The sequence below is a fragment of the Psammomys obesus genome, unplaced genomic scaffold (assembly GCF_907164565.1).
Source record: "Psammomys obesus unplaced genomic scaffold, mPsaObe1.curated_primary_1811, whole genome shotgun sequence".
NCBI classification, from domain to species: domain Eukaryota; kingdom Metazoa; phylum Chordata; class Mammalia; order Rodentia; family Muridae; genus Psammomys; species Psammomys obesus.
In genome coordinates, this window is record NW_026596166.1 from 7,343,477 (window position 1) to 7,366,728 (window position 23,252).

At 41.0% G+C, this 23,252-nt stretch overlaps 1 protein-coding gene across 1 annotated transcript in view; it reads right to left on the reverse strand.

Annotated features, from left to right (window-relative positions):
* Positions 1-2,019: 2,019 nt before the first annotated feature.
* Positions 2,020-23,252, reverse strand: part of Slc38a6 (solute carrier family 38 member 6) — a 66,375-nt gene continuing 45,142 nt past the window's right edge. Inside the window, exons 7-16 of the mRNA XM_055595469.1 lie at positions 18,570-18,652; positions 18,219-18,277; positions 13,733-13,798; positions 13,451-13,504; positions 11,453-11,532; positions 11,017-11,117; positions 4,807-4,931; positions 3,515-3,659; positions 3,183-3,277; positions 2,020-2,879 (exon numbers count right to left, since the gene is read on the reverse strand). Of these exons, the coding sequence (XP_055451444.1) occupies positions 2,799-2,879; positions 3,183-3,277; positions 3,515-3,659; positions 4,807-4,931; positions 11,017-11,117; positions 11,453-11,532; positions 13,451-13,504; positions 13,733-13,798; positions 18,219-18,277; positions 18,570-18,652 (889 nt within the window). The 3' untranslated portion in view covers positions 2,020-2,798. The remainder of the gene's footprint in view (positions 2,880-3,182; positions 3,278-3,514; positions 3,660-4,806; positions 4,932-11,016; positions 11,118-11,452; positions 11,533-13,450; positions 13,505-13,732; positions 13,799-18,218; positions 18,278-18,569; positions 18,653-23,252) is intronic.

Here is a 23,252-nt window from a genome sequence, read left to right on the forward strand (position 1 = left end):
AGTCCAAGACTTGTTTCCATGCCCTTGGGCGAAAATAATTTCATTTTACTGCTCCAGATAAGGGACCAGTCAGAGACAAGGGACAAACCTCAGTAAGAGAGCCTACTTGGTCTGCATCTAACTTATCAAAGGTCATTCACCACCCTCCTCCCAACACAGTCCTAAAAATGGGTATCGATTTGCTTGCACGGAATTGCAAGTAGAGGCTTACAAGTTAAGGGTTGTATGAATTACATTAAGATCTGAATCTAGCTCTCCCTACCCCAAAGCCTGGCCTTCCCCCATTGTACCCAGCGCTCTCAGGTTGCCAACCTTCTCTTTGATCTTTTCAAAAGAGAAGCTCTGTTGCCAAAGTTGCAGTCTCTTTCCTAAGTGGAAGGCAAGAGGACTCCTGCAAATGTGTATATTTGCATATATGCAAGTCATCGCTTTGCATGAAACTCCCTACTTTACAAGTCAACTGCAGCAGCAGCTTTTTTTTTTTACTGATGCATCCTGGCTTTGGCGGCCTGCCAAACCGGGAGTGGGGGTGGGGGTGGGCGTGGGCTATTTACACAGCGTCCTCATGGCAGAAGAGCTCTAGATCTCCAACTGGGAATCATTGTCAATGGGCAGAAAGCAGTATTTTGCAATTTCTAAACAAAGTATGAGGCAGACCATCAATATTTGTCTGTTTCCCAAGAACAAGGTCACATATTATAATGACAAACTGAGGTTTGGAGAATTTTCAAACATACATAGAGCAAACAGAAAAACATCTCAGCAAAAACTGGGAGGGGAGGCAGGGCCGTACCCAGTGGAGAAATCTCAGTTCCCCTATCAGTGACTGACACTGACATTAATCCATGCACTAAGAGTCAATTTTGTGTATAAATGTAATAAAACAAAAATAGTCTTCATATATTGTGGGGAGCCAGACAAGTCCTGCTAAAAGGACAATGGGAACCTTAGTTCTGTGTCCTTGTCGTGAGTGGACTTGACAAACCTGTCTAGGGCTCAAGAGTCAAAGTCATAGTTTTGGGACCTGGCTTTCACCCCTGAGCTACAGTTATCAGTCTTTAGGCAGCTGTGTCGGAGGACCATGGTATTTTTCTCAGCATGTCCGACTTAGCCCTCTGCTGGCCTTGGTCCCCTGCCTCTGCCCCTCCCCCGCCCCCAGGAAACAGTACATACAATGGTGTGCTTCGTGACCTAGCTTGGCATAAGCCATTAGCTTATGCAAGACTTTCTGGTCCCAGCTACAGCTTGTTTTCTTTACCTCTCACCTTCCTTGTTTCTCATCGCTGGTCATCGCTCTCCATACCTTGCCGATCGGAACCCTTACAGCTGCCGGTTCAGTCAATACATATACTTTAATGTTTTGTTTTGTGTGTATGAGTATTTTGCCTGCATGTATGTCTATGGGGCATGTGTGTGCTTCGTGGCTGCAGAGGTCAGGAGATGGTGCTGAATCCACCAGAAATGGAGCTACATTTGGTTATCAACTGCGATTTGGGTGCTGGGAATTGAACCTGAGTCCTCTGGAAGAGCAATGAGTGCTCTTACCCACTGGGCCATCTTTTTGGACCCCTGATTCTTTATAGTTAACATAAAAGCTTTTTGCTCTGTGAAAGCTTGTTAGAAAAATGGAAAGGCAAGGTCCAGACTGAGAGAAAATCTTTGCAAATACTTATCTCAAAGACAAGCATCCAATACACACAAAGTTGTAAAACTAAGCAACGAGCAAACAACCCAACTTAAAAATGGGCAAAAGAGTTAGTTAGACATTCATCTAAGAAAATATGCAGAGGACGCAGAAGCTTGTGCAATGCCCATATCATGCCGCTGGGGAATCTCAAACCAGAGATGCCACTGCATCTCTCTAGGTGCTGGCAATGACGCAAAATGTTACAACTGCTTTGGAAGACAGTTTGGCAGTTTCTTCTAAGGCTAAAAATACCTTTACAATGTAGCATGTGTTCCTTAATGTTTACCCTCCCCCCCACACTGAAAACACAATCATGTAAAAACCTGCGCACAAACATTTTTAGCACCTTTATTGATGGATGGCGAAACTTGGAAGCAGTAGAAAGGTCCAAGAGGTGAAGCAGATGAGCAAACTTGATAGATCACTATAACAGGGATATTACTTGGTACTAAAAGGAAACAAGCTATGAAGCCAATGAAGTCGGTCAGAAAGGGACACACAATCCTGCAGGATTCCAACCACGGCATTCTGGTAAAAAGATGAGTGGTGACCAGGAACAAGCCTAATGTCGACCGTGGACTTTAGCCTTCCTGCATGTACTGTGTTGTACTGACACGAGAGGCACAGCAGAAAGCTACAGGGGATGGAGTATGGCGCCACACAGAATCCCTTATTTCATTTGCTCAGTATATCTGAAACATTAGACTGCTCTAAAAAATAAAGGCTACTTTTTTTTTTAAGTCATAAATGCCAGGCATGCGCCAGGATGATGGCACATGGCTCTACCCCCAGCAGCTGTGAAGTAGCAGCAGACAGAATGCTGTGAGTTCAAGGCCAGCCTGGTCTACACAGCCAGATTCTGTCTCAAAAACAAAATACAAAAAACAAAACTCCCAAACAAAAGAGTAACTCTATTCAGAAACAACATTTTGAGTCCTTCTAATTTTGGTTAAATTTAAAATGACTACATTTTATCGCATACTGATGGTCTGTCCTGCTTTTCTGTTAAGAGTTTTCCTAAGAGTGTGAATTTTATATGCAGCACCTTCCAGAATGATCCCTTCTTGTTTACAGAGGTAAGTTATTCTTTATAATAGAAAAAAAAATTCTTTCATTTGTTGACCCAGTCAAAAACGATGAGCGCTAAACTGAAGCTCCCAATCAAGACACCGGTGACAAGCAGGGACAAAGCCTGTGGAGACAAAGGAGACAATGAGTGTGAGCCTCCGCCCTTCTCCCTGCCATTCTTTCTTTCACTCAGTGTCAGTATACAGGGTCTCATTCTGTAGCTCAGGCTAGCCTCAAACACTCAGCAATCCTCCTGCCTCAGTCCTCTAGGAGCTGGTATTACAGGCATGAGCCATCTTGCCTGACTCCAAAGTGTACTTTGTATATTAAGATGCACTGTCTTCTTAGACATAGTAATAACCATTTCTTAAACAGCAACCATTTCTTAAAATGGAAGTCCTAAACAGTTGAAAACAAAACAACCTACCCCAAGCTTTTTCCATGAGAGAAGATCCTCTCTGCTGAGTCTAAGATAAAATAGCCCTGGGAACACAAAAATCAGGCAGGTTGATGTGCTGGCGCCTACAAGGGTAGAGAGGAGAAGAAACAGACCCGTCAGTTCGGCTGAGTGAGTGCTGACTTCATTATCCCTTTACTCTTGTGAGCTGGACATCCAGTCTAAGGTCTCGGCCGGGGAGTGCTCTACCACTGAGACACCCTTCCATCCCCCCCGCCCTGTGGTGTGTGTGTGTGTGTGTGTGTGTGTGTGTGTGTGTGTGTGTGTGTGCGCGGGCTCGTGCGCGCACACGCAGAACTTACCAACAACGCCAAATACATTTCTAATATCAGGAACGTATATTGCAAGTAAAACAATAATAGTGTTGAGCGCTAATGTGGTCAGAGAATGCCGAATCCATGAAAATGGAAAATTTGAGAAAAGTATCATCATTAAAGCTTTTCTGGCCTGTAGAGCAGAAAAAGAGAGATTTGGGCAAAGGGAAAGGATCAAAGGCATAGCATTTGCTTAGAGAAACACATGTATAGTAACCATAATATTTTTACTCCAAATCATTTATATTCCCCAGACACAGCATAAACTATCATTATGCGGTATTTTTATACACATAAACCCTTCTCAGTGAGCTTCATAAAAATTATTTTGCTTAAATTCCACACAAAAGTTTCACAGGCAATTTTTTTCGGTTTTGTAATTTAAAGAATTACAAGCAATAACACTATGTTATGAAATCACAAAGAACAATTCTCATTAAATTCAACAGACAAACAAACTTTTCAAGCAGAAACAACAACAACAAAAAAGAACATGGCATGGAAGAGAAATACCATTTTCTGTTTTATTTCTGTTATCTGTTCCATGGCGCATAAATATAAAACAAAACAAAAATGTTTCCCAATCTTCCATTGCTAGGGCATGCCACTGGCAACCACAGCCCACAAGTTTATGCGGGACCTCTGACCCTGCAGTCTCACAGCGGGGAGCGAGGGTTCCTGAAGGTCCCAGTCTTTAGAAACTCACAGGAGTTCAAGACACCCATACACAAGCATTTCTACCCAAAGCTGTTGTTTTCATTTTCACGGAAATTCTTAAGATTCTTAAGTGTGGCGACTGCATATAGAATGGGAGACTGCTCTGCCTCTTACATTCTAGGACAAGTATACGGTCTAAGAGTGAACTGGCTTCTCCCTTGGTTAAGAAACCTGCAATAGACCAAGAGGAGCTTATTTTTTGCTGACTTGACTTTCTCTTCTTTGTGCACATTCTTTTGAAAACAGAATACACAAAGACAGCCCCCCGCCAAAAAATAAAACCCCAAAAAACTTTAGAACTATAGTCTCTAAATTGGAAACAAAACTGAGGGAGAGGTAAATCTAAACTAAATCTCAGAAAGCACAAATTAGCTTCGAGGTTCACTGTTATTTTTGTGCTTTCATGGGACCATATGCTAGTATGAGGCCTTGGATCAATTACTTGACAAATGAATAAGATACACAAGACTAGATGTGATTCAAAGGTTCTGGTCTGCAAAGAATTAGCGTTGCCATATTAGGGAGCCACGACGCTGAGCAACAAAACCTTTAGGCATACTTACGGGGAAGTGGATTAGAGGGACTGTCAAAAGCACAGCGAATAGTATGCATAGCTTCACAGCCATGACAAGAACATCGTGTGGCAAGTATTTACTATAACCTTGTAGTAACTCTGACTCCACTTTGTCTGTAAATAAATTACAACAACAATAGCAACAATCAGGGTCTTGTGATATACAAAGGTACTGGGTATTTTCTTGAGATGTACACTTCTTTCTAAAATGTGCTGCATTTACTTACTTTTGTGGGGGTGCCTGTGCCAACGCACATGTGGAGCTCAGACGACAATGTGTGCGAGTTGGTCTCTCCTTTTGCCGTGTGGGTCCTGAGAATCAAACCTAGGCCACTGGGCTTGGTGGCAAGTGCTCTTACCTGCTGAGACATCCTGCCAGCCCACATACACTCTGACATCTTGCCAACCCATACACTGTTTTTGTATTCTTTTAAGATACTTTAAACCAGAACACACAGAATCTCCAAAATGAGGACTAAAATTTATATGTAAGAATATCGCTTTGAGACTTATAGCCAAACTTTGAGCAGAATGCCAGAATCCGTATGGAAGAAGAGAGCAATAGAAAGTCCTGGAGGGGACAGGAACTCCACAAGGAAAACAACAGAGCCAAAATACCTGGGCCCAGGGGGTGTTGCAGAGACTGATATTCCAACCAAGGACCATGCATGGAGAGGACTTAGAACCCCTGTTCAAAGGAAGCCCATTGGCTGCTCGGTTTCCAAGTGGGTTCCCTAGTAAGGGGTACAGGGGTTGTCTCTGACATGAACTCAATGGCCGGCTTTTTGATCACCTCTCCCTGGATTGGGAGTATGTGTGTGTGCAGCCTTGCCAGGTCACAGAGGAAGATGATGCAGCCAGCCTTGGTGAAACCTGATAAGCTAGGGTTAGAGAGAGGGGGAGGAGTTCCTCCCCTATCAGGGGACTAGGGAAAGGACATAGGGGGAGAAGAAGGAGGGTGGGTGAGACTGGGAAGAGATAAGGGAGAAGGCTGTAGTGGAGATACAGTGAATAAGTTGTAATAAATAAATATATAAATAAAGTTAAATTTAAAAATAAAAAAAAATTCTCTTTAACCAGGTGTGGTGGTGTGTGGCTGTTGTCATAGCAACGGGAAGGCAGAGGCAGGTGGATCTTTGTGAATTTGAGGCTAGCCTGGTTTACCTAACATGTTCCAGGCCAGTGAGGCCTAGCTACAAAAACAACAAAATAAAACAAAACACAAAGCAAAGCTAACTCCTTAGAACTTGTCTCTAGTTTTAAGGAAAGGGTTTACACCCTTGTGTCTGTAAAGTGTTTGTATATACACTGCTGAATTTGGTCACCAGAGCAATATGAGATACGGAGGCTCAAAAGGACCAAGGGCCAGGCGGTTTGCCTGAGGATTCACAGCAGGGGGACAGAACAGAACACCCCACACTTCTGGGATAAAGTGTTCCCTTAATACCAGTGTTTTCTCAAGAGCATACTTTCAGGGATTGTTTCTAGAGCCCGCATAGTGTTTTGTGCAAATTATCAGCTTTGTCTGTTTTCATCTTGTGTAAAAGAGAAAACGAAGTGGTAAGAAAATGGCTTGTTTGGTAAGTCAGGCCAGCCAGAGGCAGGACTGAGAGAAGGAGCCAGACATTCCTCCTGGTAGCTTCCCTCGCCTAGGTCACCTGAGGAAGAACGAGGGTGTTACCACACCTCAGAACCCATGGACAAAGAGCAGTTTGACCTACCTCTGCTTTTCTAGGTCTTAGGAGATAAGAGGAACCCATAAAGACACAAGAGACAAGCTCACACATCATGAACAAAACCTAGGTGGCAGAAGCAGGTTTCAACAAAGAGCTATGGTGAGTCTAAACGGAGACTACAAGGCCACAAATGGACCAGCGACTTCTTAATTTTTATGTCTTCAGATGACAATAATTCATAGACCTTCAGAGCTGCTGAGTGCATGGGAGGAGTTGCTATGTGTGCTGACATCCTTGGCTGTGGAAGGAGAGGCTCTAGAGTGAAGATGCAGCACCAGCAGAAGCAAAGGGAACGTGTCTGAGGAAGTGAGCACTGCAGCTGGCATGATGAGCAGGAGGGCACTGAGGGCAGTGAGCAAAGGAATGGCAGAGGCACCGAAGCCCCAGTGAGACGGCCCTGCAGGGTTTACACTAGATCTGACAAGCCAGAGGCACGGCTTAGGAGGGTGAGGTTAGTTTCGATTGCCAGTTTCAGGAGTTCTATATAGCTGGGAGATGGATCTCTGGCATGCCTGTGGGGATTATCTTGGTTAGGTTAGCTAAAGGGAGGGTGTCAGGGGAGGCTCAGCGGATGGTGCCATCCCATGGACCGGGATACTGGACTGTAAAAGAAGAAGAAAGCACCTTAGACAGAATCTCATGCCTCCCGAGTCTTCTGAGCAGCTCCTGCCACTGTGCCCTCCCTGACAGGAAGGGCTGTAACCTTGAACTGTGAGCCACAATAAACCCTTTCCCCTCAGGTTGCTTTGCACCTTAGGTGTTTTGTTGCAGCGATGAGGAATGTACCTAAGACAGAAAGAGGAGTGTATTATGACCTGAACTACACATAAGTACAGAGCAAAAGAAAAATATCAGAAACACAAAACCAGAAAGCTAGTGCCATAATCACTAAAGTAAGGAAACTCCGAGCCAGGCTAGAGATCACAGACGGGAGAGAAAGGCATTTGTCTATAGTGCTAGAGACAAAAATTACAGAATGAAGAATGGGACTAGGTGGGGGAACTGGCAACAGCCAAGAAATCTGGATTCTATTTCCAGATCTGTGAGATACTTGCGAGTCTTTGGAGAAATATAGCAAACTACTTCATTTCCATTTTCTGAATCATAAAATGAGCTATTAACACTCCTTGCTTAACAACCTTGCAGACATTAAAATGGCCTGGTTACCCAATGCCTGGGCACTGGCCTGGCTCACCAGAGAAATGCTTTTCCTCTTTAACATCTGTGATTAGAACCAACATTGTTAATGTGGGTTGATGCTTACAGAGCCCCTTAATCTGACAGAAGTCCCATACTAACTAAGCTTTCAGAGTCCTGGATAAAGTCCGATCAGTTCCAGAAGCCTTAATAACTGCATTCACTAGAAACCCTTCTCAGGCAGCCACCCTATATACTTATATAAGGAGCAGATTATAGTACACTTCTTTGAACTCAGAGAAAGTGTTACAGATTTCGGAAAGGACCTGATGGTGATTTTTGTACCACTGGTATCATGTGGCTGCCTGCTCACACCGAGAAGATTTCCATAAGGCAACAGAAAGAATAGTATGGGCTTATTTCAGAAAGATGCCTTTCATTCCCCAACAGGCCACTTTACTGATTTAGGATAAAACTGCTAACCTAAAAAGATGAATTATAAGCTTGAACTTTATAAGCTTGAACTTTAGGCTAGGCCTACCAAACAAACAAGTTTTTTTTGTTTTTTATTTTTTATTTTTTTTCTGTCACAGACAGCTTTGTCTATACCATTTGAAAGCTGCAATAGAAGGCATTTCTTTGAGTATGATTAACAACGGGGAGAAAAGAAGTACTGCAAGGAACAAACTATTATTTCCCATGGGTCTTCTGTCTTTGGGAGGGCATTATTGTCTGTCAGGTACCCACCAGCTGCGTGACCCTATCACCTGTGCGTTCCTTCAATGTACAGCATCTGGCAGCCATGCACTGTGGAGAAGGGGTTAGGTTAGAGGCTCCCTGACAGCTTTACTTGATAGCTCGGCAAATCCCTCTCCAGGAAACATTTCATCTGCACAGATGACAGACAGACATATAACGGGGGCTTGGTGAGCCACAGTTTCCTAAAGTTCACTTTAATTAGAACCTAGAATAAAGGAATATGGGCTGGGTTTTATGTTTGTTGGAGGCAGCAAGCGTTGAAGGCACCAGACTTAGAGAAAGAATGAATCCAAGCTCTGGTTCCATGTACTATCTGAAGGTAGCGACCTCATTACTCAATCTAAACCAACCCATCTGAGTTGTCGTGAGGAGAGAAGTAATCCAAGGAAAATGCCTGACCCTTGCTTAAATGCCGGCTCACTGAGCATCCCTTTCCTGCTTCCCTTGGAGCAGACCCTGTGCTCAGCCAGGGAGGCATGCTTTTCTGGATGATACACACAAAATTCCACTACTCTCACCCTGCAGCAGGCTAAAATGCAAGCTCAACCTTCTATGATCGGCACAACCTTTGTTACTGGTGAAATGACAGACAAGAAGGAAGAAACAGACAGAACGGTGAATGTGTCACACACTGAAATTGCCACGGCAATAGAGCACGCAGAGAAAATGCCATGACAATAGAGCACACACTGAAAGGCTGTCATAGTAAGAGGGGCTGGAGAGGGGGCTCCGTTGATAGAATTGCTACCTCGCAGCTATGAGGATCTTTATTCAGTCCTTACACTCCATCTTAGAAATCGTCTGGGTGTGGCGGCCTGTGCGTACAATCGCGGTGTTGGGGAGGCAAAGACAGGCAGAGTCCTTGCAGTTTGCTGACCAGCCAGCCCAGCCTACTTGTAAATTCCAGGCCAGGGGTGGGACCCTGCCTCAAAAAAGCAAGGTGGCTGGCTCTTGAACAATGACACCCGAAGCTGTCATGTAACTTCCACCTACACATGTGCACACATGTACCTGAGCATACATGCAACATGCACTCAAGAATTAGAAGCACGATGCTGAAATAGGGTACCTAAAATTATAATTGTTAATTGAGATAATGGAATAATTAGGATGATGGTAGTTTACAGCTATAAACAACCCCCATTTGGGAAGGGCTATTACGTGCCCAATACTACAGGAGGGCTGTATACAGAACTCATTTCTGCCTGGCTATAATCCTATGCAGTTAGGCTCACATTACAGATTAGAGCTGAAGCTACTTCAGGTTATAGGGTAGTTAGGGTATTGACAGTTAGTTACATGACCCAGATCTGTTGGGTTTCAAAAGCAGTATTTTTCTCAATGGGCCTATGAAATGCAGCGGTACAAGAAAATGGGGAGGGAAGTATCATTGAAGGTCTACAGCCAGTGACCACAGCAGTCTAAAACCTGAAGGCACACAAGGCCGTCAAGCAGATCGCCACCAGATAAGTATCTCCACCTGGAAACAGCCATTTACTTGCAGTTACTATGGAAACAGTTACTCGCTGGCAAGCACACTCACAATCGGGTGAGCTGAGTGTTGTGTGTTACGGTGTGACTGTTTGTGAATTTTGCTCATCTTTTCTTTCTTAATCTAGACTTCTGTTTTAGTTCTTGACGCTCTTGTTGAAAGAGGGGGAAAAAAAAAACCCCAACAAGCTATTCAGGAAACGTTTCCTAAGTAAACAAAGGAGAACTCTGCTTATGCTTTACAAGTTTACAGGTGTGTTTAGGAGGCAGCAGTGTGCTCAAGCGCATGCTGGGAAGGTGAGGTCTGAAGGCAGAGGTGCCCGACAGCGGAGCGCTCTGTACTATCTTTTCCTCAGATGCTCTTTTGTAATTATGGAGATGGTTTACACTCCTAACCTCTAAGTTTATCATATAGAGTCTAACACGCTGAATGTGTAATTTTTTTTTTTTTTTCTGAGACAGGATCTCACCGTGTAGCTCTGGCTGGCCTGGAACTCACCATGGAGACCAGGCTAGCCTCAAACTCCCGAGTGTTAGAATTAAAAGTGTGCGCTGCCATGGACCCCCAGCACTGCATATGCAATTTAAAAAGACCCAAATCATTATTTTATAGAGGCACCAATATGCTTGAAATTTTACATAAAAGTCTAAGAAAAATTTCAGGGCTGGAGAGATGGCTTAGCCGTAAGAACCTGTACTGCTCTCACAGGAATAGGACTTGGACACGAAAGTTGGCCGGCTGACGGCTCCCTGTAACTCCAGCTTGCAGGGACCCTTTTCTGGCCTCCACTGGCACTGCACTCACAAGCACAAATTCACACTTACACACAAACATACACATAATTAAAAATAAAAACAAAAATCTAAAAGGAGGAAACATTTTCCTATGGAGTCCTTAATCTTAATCCTGATTTACCTGTCAGAGACGGGGGAGGCCACAAAGCTGCCACAGTGCTGAAATGTGGCCTGAACCGATGAACTTGCTGGCAAAGGCAGAAAGAAAGGCCACAGGCAGGGGTGAGGTCACCTGTGCTTCCTTCCTCACGTAACTGATTAAGAATTAAGGATATACTCACCATAAAAAGTGAGGTATCCAAAGAGGGCAGACACAAAGTAAACCAGAAAGCTGAATGCAATTGCTGTGTTGGTTACATTCTGCATCCTTTTCTTTGAGGGGCTGAAACACAAAAAAGGAAAAGGCTGACAAAAGCAGCGATCTGAATCACACCTGACGGAACAACCATCTCGGGCCAGTTGGGACTTCTCAGACAATCGTTGAGTTCATCAATGGCTACCCCCTGGAATTTACAAGTGGACTCTCCGAGACAAAGACGGTGCCACTGGCAACATTCCCAATGAGCCCAGAATTAACTCTTGGTGCCTTATTTGTTTGTTTGTTTGTTTTAAACTAACAGTCAGAATTCAGCACAACAGGGAAGGATTCATAAATGAGAATGAGATTCAATCTGAAAGCCCCAGAGGTAAATACACATTTCCAGCATTCTACAGTACCTGTGAAGCTCACAGTATATGGGCAATATTGAGGTATGGCAGAGAAATGAAAAAGCCATGGTTGGTATGGCATAAACGCTCTGAAAAAAATATAGAACAAAAGAAATCATTAAACGCTGCTCCAGTTTTATTTGATAATAGACTAAGGCTTTATGTTTTAATTATTTTTATTTATTTATTTTGTGTATGTCTATGCCCGCACACCCATGCCACCATGCACTTGCAGAGGTCAGAGGTCAGAGGGTAACTAGTAGGAGTCAATTTCTTCCACTATGTGAGTCCTGGTGAGTAAAGTCAGGCCATCAGGCTTGGCATCATCTTGCCAGCCCAACAATAAAGTTCTTTTTAAAAACAACTTAGTCAAATTTATTTTATCTCTCAAAAATGATCTCTTTTGAGACTTTTGAGAGAGAGAGAGAGAGAACTGCAGCTTACAGGTAGCTTGCTTACCCTGACCAGAACAGCTTCTGGCTGGTCTCTCATTCTCATGCTGCTCTGTTACCATCACCACCTTCTAGACTCTTTGGATTAGATGAGACATAAGCTGCTACATTTAAATTCATCTTATTATAATTTTCAGTCATTTTAAGGTAGGCCCAATTGAAATACATCTCATTACCCCAAGCAATAATGCCAATGTTTTCAAATCTGCTTTTACTTACCAATGGAAGTAGGCACTAAAAATAGAAGCCACATCTTTGTACTGCCAGAATCTTTGACCAAGATCTTTCTTAATGAGCACAAAGATCATTACTTTTAGACCTGAAAAACTCCTTGGGATACCATGTAATACATAAGCTTAACGTTTCTTTAAAAATTATTATTAGGATACTTAACAAGAGCCAGAGAAAACCAGAAAGCCAAAAGTTACCCTCTAAATTAAAGTACTGTCTTTAACAAATGGATGGTAATGATTTATTTTCTCTTTTCTGGTCTAAAAATATTTCTTTTTAGCTAGCATTAGGCTCGTCACCAAAAGAAGTTCCAGATGAAGACCTACTTTGGGATAGAGTATCTAGGAAGTTGTGTTCCCTGCAGCTGTATTAGGGGGAGTGAGAGTTTAAGTCACAAATTCTCTTTCATATACTGTTCAGTTTCCCAGCTTGTCAATTACCCTACCTAGATCTTTAAGGCCTGTGGAGGTCTTTAGCATGTGAAAGATGTGGTGACCTCCCTTGTGAGGCTTGAGAGACATTTCTTAGTTATAAACTGGGGATAAAAAGCAAAGCTTTGCATGGAGGACTAACCACATTAACATTCTATACTAACAAAGCTGTGCAATGAGGAGAGCAGAGTCTGGTGTCTGGGCCCTACAGAACAACATCTCAGCAGAAATACGAGGTAGACAGGAAGAGACTCCCAAGAAAAGGAGACTCAGCTTTCCCACTAGAGGCAAAGCTGGGACCATGCAGACGGCGGTCCCCATTTCTCTGCCGGTGTCCAGGGACTCTTCCAGGTATTTTCAGGATCCTACAGCTCTCCTGGAGTGGGCATGGGACCTGGTTTCTGGTCTCTGCTCTGAGCATCATAAATTTCCCCTGGAATGCTGTTCAGGAGGTGTACTGGCAGTACTCAGTGCTGGCCCAGTGAGGAGCTGTTTAGCTAGAGACCAAAGTCCTACTCACCAGGGGAGGAGTTTTTGATGTAATTGGCGATTTAGCTTTACAAGTCCAGAGCGCAACAGGAAAACCGTATCCACAGAGGACCTTACTGGCCAGACCAGACATTTGGTAAATCTGTTCTTTTAGGCAAAAGCCCATTTAAAACAGGCTCCATTTAAAAGCATGCCAAAAGAAAGAAAAGAAAAAGGTGGCTGTTTCATAATGGGCCACCCTGTGTTAAATAATATTATTCTTCTGGTAGGCAATCCTATACTTAGCACTTTCATGAAAATTAATTAGTTACAGGTACAAAGACCTAAGAGACCCTGTTACACAAATCTCTTAAAACTTGAAATGTGAAAAATCAACCAAAAGTATCTGTTAATAACTTACACACCTCTTTGGAGAAATGAAAGAGCTTTGGTTTACAGTCATCTGTAGCGTTTGAAAACTGTTTAAGAGTATTGAGGGGAAAAGAGAAACCAATAGGTATTAAAAGTCAGAATACATCAACAAATATGATAAATTTATTACTACTAGAATTTCAAATCAAATTACTTCAAAGCAAAGTTCTAAAATGCAATGTAACCATTACTTTTTCATTAATTATAAAACTAATCATTTGTCTTTCATTTCTTATTTTAGTTGAAAGGTTAAAAAAAAAGCTAAAAATTATTACCTGAAAGACTGCATTGATGTAATCTAAGGTCACAGGGCAGGGGATGGACCATTTTTTAATCACTACCTATGAAAGCAAATGTAACCAGCACTTAGATGATCTGTAACAGGATTCACCACAAGTTGATGTCAAGCAGGACACGGTTTTAAATAATGCCAAACAAGATGACTCCTTGATGCTCCTAGCTTCCTCAGCTAGAATGCGGTCACCCTTTAACATGGTCACTGGGCAGAGGGTGACAGGGTGCTTTACATCTCATTAAAGAGATATAAAATTAAAAATGGGAATCTTGCCCATTATAGACTAGGTATGCTCTTGTGTCACAACAGTACCCTGTTTTTTTTTTTTTTTCAAGTGCAACTCAAGAAGCATGTTTTCAATGGTAATTGCACAGAATATGATTATTTGTGTCAGTAGCAGACAAAGCAAGCAGAAATGAACAGACTTTAAAACACAGCACCATTGCTGGCACTCTCATGAATGTTTCCTTTTCACCTCTTCGCTCTTTCTGCTTGTTATTTTGTGAATGTGGAGAAAGCTGGCTAGAATAAGAGCACAAAGCTAGGGAACTCCAGCTGGTAAAAATAAATTTAAAAAATAAATAAATAAAAGAAACCCAGAGGGATGCTGTTTCCCAGAAACCATCAATGAACATGCTTCAGAATTTGACTCTTAATTGCGGCCATCCCGTTCCTAGAGCCACAGTTGTGGCTGTGTCAACACTGCCATTGTAGCCCTTGTTGAAGGCACATAATTACTCTGTAAATGTTTGCTCCAGGCTAAATCCCAGCATACAAAGGGGCAAAGAGAAGAAAGGAAGTATTTGTCTTTGCAGGAGACCAGTAAGTAAATACTATTCCTATTTGGAACTTATCTAGTTTGGGATTTTAACAAATTCAATCAAAATTTTATACAGTGATAAATCTAAAGAAAACACACACTTTTAGGATTAAGTTAATGAGTGAACCCAAGAGTCACTTTTAATTTAAAATCTCACCTACAAAGTGGTAGAGCGGCTAAGGATAAACTGGGCATTTCCAGGTAAGGTTTCAGTATAAAACCAAGCTCAACCATCAATTTATCAAGACAAAAGAACAAAACAGGAACCAAGGATCTCATTATCTTTTTTTTTTTCCTTGAAAAGTTTTTTTTTTCTTTAAAGAGATAGAGTGTGGGGTGAGGGAAAGAGTAGCTGGAAAAGCCAGGCTATTCCTGGTCTCTTTTCTGCCCTGATGCCACTCCAAATTCAGTACTGGGGGCTCTGACAGCAACGCAGTTGCTGAGCACCAGGTCTTGAATGCCACAGCTACTACCTCTTATTTGCTTGGCCATCTGCTACTTAGAAGCCTTCAAGCCAAAATCCTTGCAATATAACCTATTTCATTGAAAAGGAAGAATTATTAGCAACTTGATTTCACACTAACATAAACCCCAGTATTATAGCTGATTCCTGTGCAAAGGGTCATCCAGCTTCAAACCTAAATGATGGAATGGAGTGGACAGAGATGTAGACACATGAGGAATGGGCAGAGACCCAACCACAAGATAGGGCAGAGTCACAGGGCATCCTTGCTTGGGCTGAGGACAGACTGGGTAAGAAGGTAACTTTGGGGGATGGAAAGAGAACAAGAAAAATGACCTCAAGCACTAAAAATACTTAATGTGCTTGCACAAAAGGCCCCTCTTCCTCCTCCCTGCTCAAAGCCTACCCATCTCTGCAGGGTAGCTCCCACTATCCCAAATCCCTTTGCAGAGATCTCAGCAATCCCTCCCCCTCAACTCTAGTGACTCACTTCAAGGTGACCAAAAGGGTAAGTTAAAAAAAATAAAAAAGGATGAAGGCATCTGTTACTGTCACTTTGAGCCACTGCTAAATTGAAACTTGTTTTTAAATTTGGGTACTCTCAAGGGAAACTCTGCACAAAATTTTTAATGAAAATCAGGATCTGGGAGAAGAGCTAGAAGAGGCTTTATCTGCAATGCTTGAAGAGTACAATTAAGAAAATGTTTTCTGGAATGACTCTAAAAATATATAATATAAATGTAATAGATTTATACATACAGGTTTGAAAAACAATCAGTGGGCAGGGATGCAGTCACAGGTGAGTAATGGGCAGAGATTAACACACAAGAAAGGAGGGGATCACAGGAGTCTCGTATTTTAAAAAAAAAATAGCATACAAAGTCAGTTGGCTGAAGGTGGTGGAGCATGCCTTGAATTCCAGCCCTCAGGAGGCGGATGCATGGGAGGATGAACTTCTGTGAATTCCAGGACAGCTTGGGCTACATAGTGAGTTCATGGCCGGCCAGGGTTACACAGTTAAACCTTGCCTCAGAAAACAAACAAACAAACAAATAAATGTAGAAATAGAATCTATAAGACAGCATTAAAAAAAAAAAAAAAAAAAAAAAAAAAAAAAAAAAAAAACATAATCTCCATGGTCTCACTGGAGACCAAATTTCAACTCTTCTCACAGGTAGAAATCCAAGTAGATGATTTGTGGAGCATCACGATTAATACAGGAGAATTATTTCCATATGACTACTGCAGCAGAAACCTGCATCAAATTACAGAGTATCTGCTGCAACAGAAACAAAAACGGCGACAGACATATTGTATCAATACAGTTTACCTGTGTTAAGCTATTGACTGTGGAAACTGAATTACACTTGTACCTATGAAACCTCTGCCTTGTCGATTCAGTGTGTTATCCACACTCATTTAAGACCCACCCAAGGTATATGGGATACCTTCTAACCATGTAGATGCTTCTCCACAACTACCTTATGATGAAGATATTTACTGCTTCTCCCTGAAGTATAAAACCTAAAGATTATTTGCCAGATTCGTCATTTGAATTACAACTGGGGTAGGTGGGGGGGATAGTTTTAATGTAGGTAAATTAAAAAAAAATGGTCAAGCACTGTTAAATATTTCAGCCTTAACATTTCTTATAATACAAATGTTTACGAAGAGTGGAACCAGGGTTTACGTGCACTTATTTTAAGTTATTTTATTCTGTGTCTCAGAAGATGACTTAACCAAAAAAACAAATGTAACTCAAACATGACTGATGCGTATATGCATAGTGGATATACGGTTGCATGTTTGGTGGCTGTGTGTACATGTGTGTGTTGTTTGTCTTTGTGTGCACATGTATGTAGTGGTAGGTGGTTGCATGTTTTGTGTGTGTGTATGTACAGGTGAAGGCCAGAAGTCAACCCTGGGTGTCACTCTTCAGGAGCCATTCATCTTGCTTTTTAAGACAGTCTGCACCAGGTAGGCGCAGGCCAGGTTGGCTGGCCAATGAGACCCAGAGATCCACTGGTCTCAACTTCCCCAGCACTGCCATGACAAGCAAGCACCAGCATGCCCAGCTTTCCACGTGGGCCCTGGGAACGGAAGGCAAGTCCAACACTCAGCTGAACTGCCTTCCTAATCCAGAGACTATCTGGACAGCTTTGGAAGCTGGCTCTATAACTTGCTTATGTGTGAAATTTCCCCTTGATTCATTTATCAGTAATGAGGGGAAAGTTTAAGTGCTTAGAAAAAGGTTATTTGGAATATATACATTCTTGGCAAATTAAAAATGTTTAATTCTATGAAAGGTTTGACTTTAGATATTGTGGAATAAACTACAGTGCAAAGAAAAAAAAAGGTTTTTTTTTTTTTTTTAAGATTTATTTATTATGTATACAATGTTCTGTCTGCGTGTACACCTGCACACCAGCAGAGGGCACCAGATCTCATTATAGATAGTTATGAGCCACCAAGTGGTTGCTGGGAATTGAACTCATGACCTTTGGAAGAGTAGCCAGTTCTCTTAACCTCTGAGATATCTCTACAGCCCCAGAAAAAAAGTTTTTTAAAAATCTCATATACACGGATATTATGTAACTTAGAATTAAAAGGTCATAAATTAAAATTGTCTTTTATCCTTATGTTAAATTATTTTATACGTTAAACGGAGCTCATTTTAATATATTTTCTGCATGTGAAGAAAAATATTTATTCCCAACACTATCTTTATGGGAACATTTGATATTGAATAAGCAGAGCAGATAGGATTACATTTACATTCCATCTCCTTAGAGCTTTTCAATCGAGTCTCACAAACTATAACTTCCTTAACAGAACACAGCTTCAGGATGCAGTGTATGTGTTGGCTGCAAAGCAGAGGCCACTGCCCACAGGGCCCACAGAGCCCACAGCTGCCCAGGGACCTACTCCACCCACGGTCTTAGCAAAAATCCTGTGTACCCCTCGCTACAGAACCACAAGACACTGAATTTGAATTGGTGTTTTAAGTGTCTGTAGAATGGACAAAAAGAATAATCCTGTGACCGAAATTAATTATTTTGTAAAAGTAGTGCTTTTAGTAATAGGAAACAGGCTACTGTGCCCAGCACAAAACAGTTAAAAGATGTCATTAACACAGTTGCATTTTTGAGATGAAATAAGCAATGCATTATATTTTAAACTTACCACAAGAGCAAAGAACACCATAAAGAAAAATGATAGACTGCTTGTGTAGCCAAGAAAGCCTGTAAAATACCAATAAAATAAAAAGCAGTTTATAAGGCAGGTGATCCTGACTTGCATAGAGCCATGCGCTCAGGCGTGTTTTCTACTGCAGCTTGGTATCTGGGCCTAGGGCCCGTCTGTGTAGCTCTGCCGAGCGGAACGGGAACTGGCTTGCCACTAGCATTGTAATGCAGGGAAGGCTTGCTCCTTAATGCTCTGTTGTAGCATTTTAGTGGGGCAGTCAAAACGCTACTGCAAGCCACGTAATATGTTAGCATAGTCCTCACTGAGGACCGAGTCCTTCAGACTTACCTATTTTGGGAAGCAGCGAGAGAGGGAATACGATGCCAACACAGATGATGATTAGTAGCGTTGGCCCATCAAGATACCAACACCTGTTAGGGAAAACACTGTGTGTTAGGCAGAGGTGAAGGCCAGATCAAACAGTTTGAGGCTGGCCTGGACTACACAGAGACCTTGTTTCCAAACAACACATAAACCAAAACAAACACACAAAAGATGTTCCATGAGATGCCATTTTTCAATTACCAAAATAACAAATACTTAAAATGAGATAATAACACATGTTGGTGAGGAGTACTGAGGTAGGCCAAACACTGCTGGAAGTTACAACTGTATTAATTACCTCACGGAAAGCAATTTGGCAACAGATGCCGAGAGCCTTCATATGATCAGGCCCTATAAGACTTAGAAAATACTATGAAAAACAAAGAAACACCAACAATATGAACAAAGATTTTCATAAAACGTTATTTATTGAGAACACTTAAAATAACAAAAATTTTAAAAAATTAAAAATAATGAAAGCTGGAATCAAGCAAATAGCTGTTGGTGCAATTTTGAAAGAAAGAATGAATACAATGAACATGTGTGTGTAGTCTGACACTGTTTGGAGAAAAAAAATCAGTATTAAAAATGAACAGGAACTTCATTGTTTCTAGGTAATAAAATAATGAGTCATTTTTCTTCTTCATAGTTTTCTACATTTCTCCAGAGTTTCAGGAAGGGCTATGAATTACCTGCTTAAAAATGCTGAACTTTTCTTCAAAAGACATTAGAATACTGAATGAGAATGATTAGTTAGTAGTGTGATCATGTGATTGTTAATAAAAACAAAATATGGGGCTGGGGCCCGTCAGTGAAGTGCCTGCCTTATAGCATGAGGAACTGCATTTGATCCATTGAACCCACCTAAAAAAACAAAACAAACAAACAAACAAACAAACAAACAAAAAGAGCTGGTTACCTGGCACAATACCAGTGCATGCTGGGGACCTGGAGCAGGCTTGCTGGCAAGACAGACCAGCCTCTTTAGCAAGGTTAAAAACGAAGGACCCTGTCTTACAGAGGAGAAGAAAAGAGGAGAAGAGCACCTAAGAAACACCACCAGGGCTGTCTCCTGATCTCCACATACACGCGTGCAGACACCTGTGCACACGCAGTCACACACAGAAAGAAGAGCGTCAGAAAAATTCCAGTACAGAGAGGGAAAAATGACACTCTGAATATATATATTTAATAATAACATATATGATTTTATTTAATGTTTTTATAATATATAAATAATATATAAGCACATCTAATAAATATATATTTATATGTTATATAATATGATATACATAATAAATATGTAATATTTAAGTGTATAACATTATAGTATATACCATATAATAAGTATCTATTATATGTAATAGATACATAATATAAAAATATAAACAATTTTGATTATTTTAATAATATAAATATATTTGAATATATATATATAAAATCAGAAAGATATGCCTAGAATACAAAAAATGGCTATTTCTATATGGTAGCAATTCATGGGTATGCATATGTGATTTTAATTTCCTGATACATTTATAGAAAAATTTTAGAGTTAAAGTTAATTCCCCAAGACCTTAATACATGCACATGTGAAAGATAATTTATGAAAGAACTACAACTAGCAAATATATAGGAAGAAAAATCTGATAACAGTTGCTAGTTACTGAAATTAAATTAGTAACATAGTCAAACAACTGGCTCCATGTATTACTATGTGATTGTCTGATTAGTACTCTCTGGGAAAAAACTGGCAGTATGTAACCAGCACAATGAAAGTGTGGTGACAAATCAGCAAAACATATAAATATAAACACAATCGTACAACATTAAGAAAATAAACCCCAGCTGGGCGGTGGTGGAGCCTTTAATCCCAGCACTCAGGATGCAGAGGCAGGCTAATATCTGAATTTGAGGCCAGCCTAGTCTACAGAGTGAGTTCCAGGGAAAGAAAAGAAAAGAAAAAAGAGAAGAGAGAAGAAAAGGAAAGGAAAGGAAAGGAAAAGAAAGGAAAGAAAAGAAAAAAAGAAAAGAAAGAAGGAAGGAAGAAGAAAAGAAAGAAAGGAAGGAAAGAACGGAAAGAAGAAAGGAAGAAAGAAAGAAAAGAAAAGAAAAGAAAAGAAAAGAAAAAAAGAAAAGAAAAGAAAAGAAAAGAAAAGAAAAGAAAAGAAAAGAAAAGAAAAGAAAAGAAAAGAAAAAAAGAAAACCCAGGATAGAACAGGTTTGGGAAGCATCAGTGATCAATGGTGATTCCTTCCATAAGTAGATGATTTCAAAATCCCCCTCTGTGATAATCCATCCTCAGTCACTCTTAACAGGAGGCCAGTGTCCCACTGCCCTGTCAAGTTAAGACAGTTTTCCTTTGCCTGGCTTGTTGCATGCGTGGCCTTCATTGCTCAGCGTGCACCATTACACCCTGGCTCAGGAGGCCATCCTTTTGGTATACCTTTATTCACTCCTGCTGGGTAGTGACACCATCCTCCTTAGGAGAGCAAGCTGAGCAGCAGCAGCAGAAACAGGATCACTTTCCCCTGCCCGCTCCAACTCCTGTCCTTTGCAAATACGCTGGCAGATGCACAGCTTTTCTGCCCTGCAGGGCTTGTGCTGTGCTTTCTGTCTGCATGTGCACGTGGCCCTCAGTGGCTGGTGTGTAGGAAGTGCTACAAAAGCAACCATATAATAAACACAAACTGATGCTCACATGTTCATCCTCTAGTCACTCTTGAATAAAAAAAAAAAAACAAAAAACAAATGGGAACTTCAAAATAGCCCTCCCTAAGAACCACCTGGCAACTAAATTCTGAAACTGGCAGCCAGCCCGGGGCTCTATGTCTGAAATGTCTTTCCTTCTGGGACCTGGTATCAGACCCAGACAGTTGCAGTGCCAGTAGAAAAATGGCCCCAAGGGATAAGCTGAGCAGATTCCATCTGTTAGCACTGCTGTTCCTGCTGGATAACAACACTGCATTGTATAGTGAGTATCTGTTAAGAGGGTACAGCTTGTGACCAATATCCTAACTATAAATAAAATAATAAAATAAAATAAAATGGTTACAAACCAACCTGACTCTTAAAGAGGAGAAACAAAATACTGGGCTGGGAAGGTGGAGTTGTGTAAAAGGCTGTGTGTTAAGGCACGGGACAGCAACTATCCTCTTGCATAGGATTAGAGGAACACCTGGAAATCCTGAAGTAGGGCTGCTGTATGTGACCTGAAAATGGAATCCTGGTGCATCTGTAAGAGTGGCGTGATTGACGCAGCCCTGACTGTAGGGTGTAACGGTCTCAGACTTGTAGAGTGGGGAATCCTTGGGGCCTCAGAGATCATCCTGTCCAGGATCTTCATTACATGTGTCTACAAAAGCCATAAAAGGACCATGGGCTCATGACAGTCGTAATACAGACACTCCCAGCCACTCAGAGTGGCTACTCTGAGTTCATGGCATGTTTTCAGACGCTCCCTCATCCATTCAAGGTCATGCTTCATTTTCTCTTTAGGACTGAACTGAACTCTTAACATTAAAAGGATTTTGTCTAGGCTTGGAGACTGGTTACTATAAATTGTTTCTTATACTTATTGATTGACATTAATAAAACCAATCATTAAGATAATGATTTCTGCATCATTCCTTCATTATCAGTAAAGGCCACATCGTAACATACAGTGGAGTTTACGTTTCACATTGCGTCCCAGACAATTGCATTGTGTCTGGCTATGGAGACTGTCCAGAGAACAAATGAGATTAACCCTAAGCCCAGAGAAAACCAGCAACAAGCAGTCTTAAAAGTGCATATTAAATGCATCTATTTTATAAACCAAGATTTTAGGAAAATTTACTGCACATAAATTTTTTTCTAAGCGGGGGGGAAAAAAGAATTATCTAACCAAACTCCTGTTTTCCTACTGTGACCTAAATATACATTCTCTTTAAGCCAAAAGAATTAGAGTAAAAAGTTTTATACTTCCTAGAAAACTTGTTTGATCTGTGGATTTAATCCTATATGATAAAAACGCTCCAACTATGAAACACAGAGTATAAATCCTTAGCTGCACTGCAAATGCTTGGCATGCAGATGTTTTTTCCATTTTTTAATGAAAACCAGATTTATTTATAAGTTGCTTTAATTTCATTCTCAAATAGAATGGAACAAGAGTATCGTATGTTCTCAATTAGGATCTTGCTCACATCCCATATCAATTATGTAACTCAAATGCAAGACAACTTAATTGTGTCAATCATAGTCCCCTGACAAGACCATTAAATGTTAACAGAGAGCTCCCAACTTTTAACAGCTATAGATTTAAAAATTACAAGTTATTCTAAAAAAAAATATAGATGTATCATAAGAGTTTGATATAAATATTACTGATCTGGATTTCCAATAGTAACTTTTTTGAAATTAGAATATGTGAGTGACCACAAGTGATTTGACAGCATCTTTCTAAAGGATTATAATTCATAAAGATATCCATACCCACAGACAAGCCAGAAAATAAAGACACCTGAAAGATTTTAACTGAAACTTATAGTAAACCAAACCTTAAAATAAAACAGCAATACCACGTGATCTCAGTTAAGAAATACTGCCACACAACTCCACCCAGGAATAAACTACTCCCAAAGCCATGTTCATTACTGCAGCATTTGT